At 41.4% G+C, this 9,314-nt stretch overlaps 1 protein-coding gene across 6 annotated transcripts; it reads left to right on the forward strand.

Moving 5' to 3' along the window:
* Nucleotides 1–689: 689 nt before the first annotated feature.
* On the forward strand, nucleotides 690–8,854 carry TPRKB (TP53RK binding protein). 6 transcript variants are annotated; one of them, XM_060657520.3, is made up of 6 exons: nucleotides 719–805; nucleotides 3,446–3,685; nucleotides 3,841–4,000; nucleotides 5,356–5,478; nucleotides 7,080–7,256; nucleotides 8,491–8,854. In XM_060657520.3, the coding sequence occupies exons 2-6, from the start codon at nucleotides 3,597–3,599 to the stop codon at nucleotides 8,575–8,577; spliced, it is 636 nt and encodes a 211-aa protein (XP_060513503.1). In that variant the 5' UTR covers nucleotides 719–805; nucleotides 3,446–3,596; the 3' UTR covers nucleotides 8,578–8,854. The 6 variants fall into 6 exon arrangements, with proteins under 6 accessions (XP_060513527.1, XP_060513503.1, XP_060513496.1 ...); XM_060657513.2 differs by lacking the exon at nucleotides 719–805 and adding an exon at nucleotides 812–961; XM_060657528.2 differs by lacking the exon at nucleotides 719–805 and adding an exon at nucleotides 812–961 and having other exon boundaries at nucleotides 3,901–4,000.
* Nucleotides 8,855–9,314: the final 460 nt, after the last annotated feature.

Below are 9,314 nucleotides of genomic sequence, written 5' to 3' on the forward strand. Positions count from 1 at the left end.
GAGCCTTTGAACTCTCTTTATTGCCTGGAATGCTGCTCTCCCAGTTAAACAGACCTCCTCCAGTTACTGTTCAAAGGGCCCTTTCTGGTGAGCTCTTAACCATCCTATTTGAAATAGCAATACCCTCGGCCAGGCATTCCTCCCTTTCCTTTATTTTTTCTCCATAGCACATATCCACCCGACCGGTATATTTGTTATTTACTTGCGTAAATTTACCTGTTTTCCTGTGTAAAGAAAAGTATGGACCAAGATGAACCGGAACCATAAAAAACATGGAAAATAATTATTTGCAGCCTCTCTTAGAGGCTGATACACTTAGAGACGACAAATCTCTGAACCTGCTAGAAGCAGGAAGAGGTTGATTTCACCAACGTACTGTCACCTCTTAAGTACCCAAAGCAAATCGCGGTCCACTCCAGAGCTTTCCTAAATGACCGCACCGTTGCAAGAAGGAAACAAGTTCCGTCCGTCCCCGAAAAGAACTGTAGCTGAGATGAATGTGGAGTTCATCCTGGCCAACACTGTTCTTTGCACAAGAAGAAACCGATGTCTCCCCCAACGCCAAAACGCGTTGGAGAAAGGCTGAGACGCGCCCTGAAACCTCAGCGTCCGGCCCGCGGATCCTTACCGTCCCCATAGCCGGAAGTGACAGATGGGGCCCTGGCTCCCATTTGCGTCCGCCGGCGTCTCTCAGGCTGGGGAAGGAGCTTCTGGGGAGGGACTTGCGCGGTTGCGGCCCAGCTTCCGGAAAGTGAGGGGTTTGTTTCCGAGGGGAAGGCCTTCCGGGAGGACCGAGAGTGCGCAGGTGAGTCCTCTCTGGCAGGGCGGGCGGAGGGCCAGCACCGGGGGCTCAGTACGGCAGTGACAAGCTCATGCTCTCTGAGTGCTACACAGCTGAATGAGGACTCATCAAACCGATGAAAAGGGCTGAGGAGCACGTGTAAGAGGGCCTGAGACCTTGGTAAATGGACTTTTTAAACGGAGTTGAAGGGAGGGAGGAAGAAGTCAGGGGCTGTACCTGTCGGAGGGGCAGAGTTGGGGAGCGAGCCTGGGCATTTGAAACTGGGGAGGCCACTGGGCTGTAGCGGAAAGACCGCGGTCTGGAGACAGGTGCGCTGGCAGCAGCACAAGGCGAGAGGGCTGCGACTGGAGGGTTTGAAACGCCCTGCCATTAAGTGGGAGCTTTATCACAAGAGCGGCGGAAGGACGAGATATGGTTTACGTTTTGAAAGGATCGGTCTTACTGCCAGGTGGAAGTTGGATGGTAGGAGGGCTGGAACTGCGAGGCCACCACCCCTAGGAGGCCACAGCTGTAGTTGAGACATGCGGCCTGGGCTGGGGGCAGTGGGTACTGGGGAGAAGTGGACGGGTCAAAATGGTACTTAAGAGGTAAAGTCGTCAAGACTAGAGAGTAACTATGGGAGCTAGGAGTATGACTCTGGATTTGCTGTGATTGAGAGCAACGATGATTCTAAGTTTCTGGCCTAAGTGAGGGAATTATGTTTTGACTTTTGCTAGGCTGATGAGAGACCATAAGGCGGGCTGAGGGCAAAATATAAGCTAGCACACCCCCACCCCAGTGGGATCTGTGTGACATTCCATGGACACTCCTGTCTACCCAAGAAGAAAGGAAAGGACAAAACAAATGGTTAAACTGATGAGTCTCTACCAGTTTACTAAAGAAACGTAATCCCATCAATAGCCTAAAGTCCTGGAACTCCCTGCTGTCTTAATGTTAATGATTTGCTAGAGGGGAAAAACAACAACAACAACTTAGTTTGACAATAGCTAGGCCTCCCGTAATCTGTGAGTCTTTAGCATAAGAAAGTGTCTGGAACCTTCCCTTCTGACTTTACCTCCCCTAAACTCATAGTATGTAACAAGCCACTCTTCACAACCCCTGTGCAGCTGTTTCTGCCCTGGGTTCCTGTTCCCATGCTTTAATAAAATCACTTTTGTACCAAAGACATCTTCATGAATTCTTTATTGACCATCAGCTGTGAACCCCACTATCACCCCAAAACCTCATCAAGGGGACCTTTTTTCCCTAGGAAAAAAACCAAACGGAAAGTTTTTTTCCTTGCTGATTATCTGTACTCTTATTTTGTGTGCTTACTGTAGAAAATTCAGTGCAATTTTTTTTTTTTTATAGAAGATGATAAACGTTACCAATAATCCTGCCACCCAAGATGGCCATATTTTGGTGTGTTTCATGTTTTTGTTTTCTGTGTGCATCTTTTTGTGTAATTGGGAATGTATTCATTATATTTTTCTGTATCTATCTTTTCCCCATTGGATGTTACTATGACAATAAAGATTGAACTGCTGTGTGCCAGGATATTATTCACACATATATTTTTTATCCTAACAAAAAGTCAGATGTAATTCCACCAAGTCTGAGATAACTTTTTGGTGTATCTTCCTTTCAATATTTTTTATGCTCCTTTTTGAAAAGCCCACAGTTTATGCCACATTTTATGTTTTGTCTTTCTTTTTTTATGTATTTTTTTACAATTTATTTTGAGATACAGTATGCATGCCAGTGGGGGAGAGGCAGAGAGAGAGGGAGAGAGAGAATCCCAAGCAGGCTCCATACTGCCAGGGAGGAGCCTGATGTGGGGCTTGAACTTAGGAACTGTAAGATCATGACCTGAACTGAAGTCAGATGTTTAACTGACTGAGCCACTCAGGTGCTCCTGTGTTTTGTTTTTCAATCAGATGTTTTTACTTAATGTTATTTATTGCTATTTCACACCAATTAACCGGTCTCCAAGATGACAGTTTTTAATGCTTGTTTAGTTGCAACAATCTGTTATTTGCTAGTTTGTTTTCAAATTTTTGCTATTAGGATGATGAGAGGAGCATCTTATTACGTAAATTTTCAGGTTTTTAATTATTCCTTGAAAAGAGTCCTAGAAATGGAAACTGCCAAGGATAACATGAACTTACCAAATTGCCACCCCCAAATAACTTACTAACACTTTGAAATTGTTTTAAAGATACTTAGTTTTTCAGTTCAAGGATATGGTTGTCTTTCTAGTTAAAGTTGTCCTTTATGTTTCTTTTATGTCTTTGTCCTTTCCTTATTAAACTTATGTCTAAGAAAAGGCCTGTATTGATTTTTTAATAATTGTACCCCCTCCTGGGGCACCTGGGTGGCTCAGTTGGTTAAGCATCCAACTTTGCCTCAGGTCATGATCTCATGGTTCGGGGATTTGAGCCCCACATCAGACTGTAAGCTGACGGCTCTGAGCCTGGAGCCCGCTTCAGATTGTGACTCCCTCTCTCTCTGCCCCTCCCCCACTTATGCTCATGCTCTCTCTCAAAAATAAATAAAACATTAAAAATAATTGTACCCCCTCTCTACTTAAATGTCATGTGTGAAATGAGTATCTTTGAGTCAAGTGTTGTACTTCAATAAAATTTTCTTAATATTTGTGTCTAGGTTCTGCTAAAATATACATAAAATGGGAAGATCAGAAAGCTAAAAAGGCTAAGTTGGAGTGAGGTTTCATTCACACCATAAGTAATCCGTGGCCTAAAGAATTCCTGCCATTCTGCTTCTACTTGTCTGTTAGAGAAGCTGCTCCTCAGCCATGCATCAAAGCCTGCCTGCCTGCACAACCAGAGAAGCAGGCAGCAACCTTGGTCTTTCAGTAAAGGAAGCTAGGAACAACTCAGCAGGGTTGGTAGACATCTCATGGGGATGCCAAATGTGCTTTTGGGATGGATTCTTCTAGTGTAACAGTTCTGTCATCTTGTTATATTTGTTACTGAGGATGTTTATTAGTTGAATTATACCATTAGCTTTTAAACAGATGAAGTCTTTTGGTCTTTTAGAATCGTGCTTGTCTGTGAAATGCAGTTAACGCATCAGCTGGACCTATTTCCCGAATGCAGGGTGACCCTTCTGTTGTTTAAAGATGTAAAAAATGCTGGAGACTTGAGAAAAAAGGCCATGGAAGGTGCTATTGATGGTGCATTAATAAACCCTAAGGTGGTAAGTACAAGTAAGAACAAATGAGCTATAAAGGGGCATTTAAGAATATGTTAATTAAAAAAAATTTTTTACGCTTACTTATTTTTGAGAGACCGAGAGACAGAGCATGAGTGGGGGAGGGGGCGAGAAAGAGGGAGACACAGAATCCGAAGCAGGTTGCAGGCTACGAGCTGTCAGCACAGAGCCTACTGTGGGGCTCGAACCCACAAATCAAGAGATCATGACCTGAGCCGAAGTCGGATGCCAAACCAACTGAACCACCCAGGCACTCCAATAATATGTTAATTTTTCATGATGTTACAGGTTAGCCTAAAATTGTCATCTTTGGATAAATAGTTCTTGTCTAAACTGTGGAGTCAGATTGAGCCAACCTTGAATTTAATAGTGAATAGAAGCCAAAGTGCTAGGCCCTTCCCAGGAGATATGAAAGGTTGTATTCTGACTCTGATGTAATGGCAAATGCCTGGAGCTTCATTTACTCATTTAAACTAGAAAAATCTCTGCACAGGAGGCATCCATAGTGGTTAAGAGCACACACTGTGGAACCATGTTACTAGGACTTAATCTCAGCTCTGCCACTTATTATGACTTTGAGCAAGTGGTAGGCAACCTTTGTACCATGCTTGCTCTGTTCCTGCCATTGTTCTAAGTGCTTTCCATATACTAACTCACTTAATCTTCACAACAACCCTATGAAGTAACTACTATGATTATCTGCATCTAACAGATAAAACTAAGGGATCTGCCCAAGGTCCCTCAGTAGGAAGTGACAGCTGGGATTCAAACCCAAACATTCTTTGCTTTGGCTTCCTCATCTACTGTGTGTGAATAATACTACTGATTTCATAGGGTAGTTTTAAGAATTAAAATAATACAGGTAAAATGTTTAGACTATCGCCTTTCCCCATATTAGTGCTCAATGTTCTTTAAAAAAATTTTTTTTTAATATTTATTTATTTATTATTGAGAGAGACAGAGCATGAGCATGGGAGGGGTAGAGAGAGGGGGAGACACAGAATCTGAAGCAGGCTCCAGGCTCTGAGCTGTCAGCACAGAGCCCAACGCGGGGCTTGACCTCACAAACCACGAGATCATGACCTGAGCTGAAGTTGGACGCTTAACTGACTGAGCCACCCAGGCACCCCCCAATGTTCTTTTTTAAATTTTTACTATTTAAGTTCCTTGCAGCTTTAACATTCTATGATTTACTGAACACCCAGCAATTTTGAAAACCTAGTCCATAGAAACTGTGATGAAGTCAAACAGCCTGACATTGGAGTTACCAAGAGAGAAGGCATGTGTCTTCCAAGTGCTCCAGATTCTCCGTGTGTAATTCTTTATGTTCTCTTTGGTAGATTGTTGATCCATTTCAGATACTTGTGGCCTCAAACAAAGCAGTTCATCTCTACAGACTGGGAAAAATGAAGACAAAAACTCTATCAACTGAAATTATTTTCAACCTTTCCCCAAATAACAATGTAATTAATATGGATTTTACTTTATTTATGTTGATTGTGTTGTGCTAATGTGTGTTCCCCAGTGTTGGGCTGTAATAGTGAAGAGTGTTCTGGAAAGATTGAGGTTTAGCACTGCCTCTTCCTAGACAAATAAGCTTTGGAGTCACTTCACATAGGAATAAACAAAAATTTAGCTACATTAGATGAGGATAGTTTTATCTGTCCTTCTTACCATATAGGGTCAGGAAGATCCCTCTAAATGATATATAAATTTAAATGGCAAAACATTAAGCATGGATATTTGTGTGTTACCATGCACATCTTTTACTCTCCCTATAACTCCTTAAGGATAGAATCCATGTCTTTTCCATATACCAGAAGCCTGCCTGGTACGTGGAACAGCCTTTAACACAGGCTCACTCATATACCCAGGGCTCAGGAAGAGTTTGTGGTTTGAAATACCGGTAGTAATCAAAGTTATTGAGCTAAAGATATTCTACCTGTGGCACATGAAAAAAATAACTTAAATTTTGCTGATGAAGTTTTAGTATTACTACTGCTATTAAGAACACAACCAGGTACTAACATCATCCAAAGGACAATTAGGAAACCCGCAGCATGGTTTAAAATAATGTTTGAAATTTTATAAAGTTTATAGAATGCATGATAATAGAATTCCTCAGTACCTGGAGAAAAAATTACCAGATAATTATAATTTCTTTGACATCATTTGAAATAATTTGAGAAACTTCACTTTGGTAAACATCTGCTGGGCTTGTCCCTCTTACAGTTACAGTTCTAGGACAGGAGAAACATGTTCCTGAGGAAGGCAGGTAAACAAGACAGAAATCCAAATGCACTAAGATAAGTGACATAATGGGAATAATACTTCAAACCAATGGAAACAGCAAAGAAGCAACTCCTGTAAGGAGAAAGGATGACATTAGTGACATTAGTGTTGGACCTTGAGGGATGAGGACACTCCAGGCTGAGGACAAAGTTTGAGCATAGGAAAAAATGTATGAAATGGTGGACACCAAATGGTGGTCCAGTCTGGGTAGAAGGTGGGTGTGCATGGCTAGAGGGTCACTTGGGGCCAGAGGGAGGGAGTGTTGATGTTAAGAAACGCCAAGAAGTAGACTTGATTGCCCAGGAATAAGGTGCAGTTTTGAGCAGAGAGTACTCTAGAGGCAGATGTGGTGGGTGTCAAGAAGGGTTGTTGTCGGGGCGCCTGGGTGGCGCAGTCGGTTAAGCGTCCGACTTCAGCCAGGTCACGATCTCGCGGTCCGTGGGTTCGAGCCCCGCGTCAGGCTCTGGGCTGATGGCTCGGAGCCTGGAGCCTGCTTCCGATTCTGTGTCTCCCTCTCTCTCTGCCCCTCCCCCGTTCATGCTCTGTCTCTCTCTGTCCCAAAAATAAATAAAAAACGTTGAAAAAAAAATTAAAAAAAAAAAAAAAAAAAAAAAAAAAAAAAAAAAAAGAAGGGTTGTTGAAGAGAAACACTGTAGGTAGAATCATTAGGATATGAAAAATAAGAACCTGACCAAGGAAAAAGGAGGCCCATGGGGGGATGTTTCAGACACAGAAGCTACTGGTTATTGTTTGTTGTTGTTCTTTTCCTTAGATTTCAGAAGCTTTGAAAAAATTTGGTATCTCAGCAAATGACACTTCAATTCTAATTGTTTACATTGAAGAGGGAGAAAAACAAATAAATCAAGAAGACTTAATATCTCAGGTAGAAGGTCATCAAGTTTCTCTGAAAAATCTACCTGACATAACAAATATTACAGAAGTCAAAAAGGTTTGTAAATCTGTATTTTTACAAAGTGTGATAGATGAAGAATAATACTGATGTTGTTTGCTTGTTGATCACTGATCCTTCTGGTTTTTGTTTTTCTTTAAGAAAGGTTAATGTAATTAAAAATTACTTGAAAAATAGTTACAGATGCAAAGAATTAGAAGATGCTGGATTATAGGGGCGCCTGGGTGGCTCAGTCGGTTGAGTATCTGATGTCAGCGTCATGATCTCGCAGTTCGTTGAGTTCGAGCCCCGCATCAGGCTCTGTGCTGACAGCTCAGAGCCTGGAGCCTGCTTCCGATTCTGTGTCTCCCTCTCTCTCTGACCCAACCCCGTTCATGCTCTGTCTCTCTGTCTCAAAAATAAATAAACATTAAAAAAAAATTAAAAAAATAAAAAAAAGAAGATGCTGATTTATGTAAAATTTAGTTAGAAATTTAGTTGATAAAAGCATTCTTTAATTAAGAATAAATAACTTCAGGGATGCCTCGGTGGCTCAGTCAATTCAGCTTCTGACTTCAGCTCAGGTCATGTTCTCCTGGTTCCCAAGTTTGAGTCCTGTGTCAGGGTCTGTGCTGATAGTTCAGAGCCTGGAACCTGCTTCGGAATCTGTGTCTCCCTCTCTCTCCCTGCCCCTACTCTGCTCTGTCTCTCTCAAAAATAAACAAACATTAAAAAAAAAAAAAAGAATAAATAACTTCAGAGGCACGTTAGTGGCTCAGTTGGTTGAGTGCCCTACTTTTGATTTCAGCTCAGGTCATGATCCCAGGGTCATGGGATCAAGCCCTGCATTGGGTTCTGTGCTGGGCATGGAGCCTGCTTGGGATTCTCTCTCCCACTCCCCTGCTTGTCGCTCGTGCTGTCTCCTCTCTGAAGAAAAAAAAAAAAAAATGTGCAGAATACATTTTAGATTTATTTTACATTTCAAATATACTGTGTAAGCTTGATCTTTAATATCTTGACGTATGCTTTAAAAATTGGTACAGATTCAAAAAAAAAATAGATTCAGTTTCTATGTGTAGAGGGTTATTACCATAACTAATTTAAAGGGAACTTTTGACATAAATGATGAATTGCCATCTACTTTATATATTTTAATCACATTCGTGATTTGTGATTTCATGTCATTATCCCAGTAGTTGAATGATAAATAATTTCACTTATATATGTTTGTATAATGGAAACTAGTAGTGCATGAATATATTAGCATGTCATAATTCATCTTTTATTTTCACAGATATATAAACTGTCTTCACAAGAAGAAAGTATTGGAACATTGTTGGATGGTATCATTTGTAGAATGTCAACAAAAGATGTTTTGTAAAATGACAGAAATATTAAGATTTTTCATAAGAAAACATTGATTTTTCTTTCTTGATTATAAAATGTGTATGTTCAGGGAACCTGAGTGGCTCAGTCGGTTAAGTGTCTGACTTTGGCTAAAGTCATGATCTCGCAGTTCGTGGGTTTGGGCCCCACATCTAGCTGTATGCTGACAGCTCAGGACCTGGAGCCTGCTTCCAATTCTGTCTACCCCTCTGTCTCTGCCCCTCTGCCACTTGCACTCTGCCTCTCTCTCTCTCTTAAAAATAAATAAATATGCCGCTCTGGAAAGCAGTGTGGAGGTTCCTCATTAAATTAAAAATAGACCTACCCTATGACCCAGCAATAGCACTGCTAGGAATTTACCCAAGGGATACAGGAGTACTGATGCATAGGGGCACTTGTACCCCAATGTTTATAGCAGCACTCTCAACAATAGCCAAATTATGAAAAGAGCCTAAATGTCCATCAACTGATGAATGGATAAAGAAATTGTGGTTTATATACACAATGGAATACTACGTGGCAATGAGAAAGAATGAAATATGGCCTTTTGTAGCAACATGGATGGAACTGGAGAGTGTGATGCTAAGTGAAATAAGCCATACAGAGAAAGACAGCTACCATATGGTTTCACTCTTATGTGGATCCTGAGAAACTTAACAGAAACCCATGGGGGAGGGGAAGGAAAAAAAAAAGAGGTTAGAGTGGGAGAGAGCCAAAGCATAAGAGACTGTT

Source organism: Panthera onca, chromosome A3 (genome assembly GCF_046562875.1).
Source record: "Panthera onca isolate mPanOnc1 chromosome A3, mPanOnc1 haplotype 2, whole genome shotgun sequence".
In the NCBI taxonomy this organism is placed as follows: Eukaryota; Metazoa; Chordata; class Mammalia; order Carnivora; family Felidae; genus Panthera; species Panthera onca.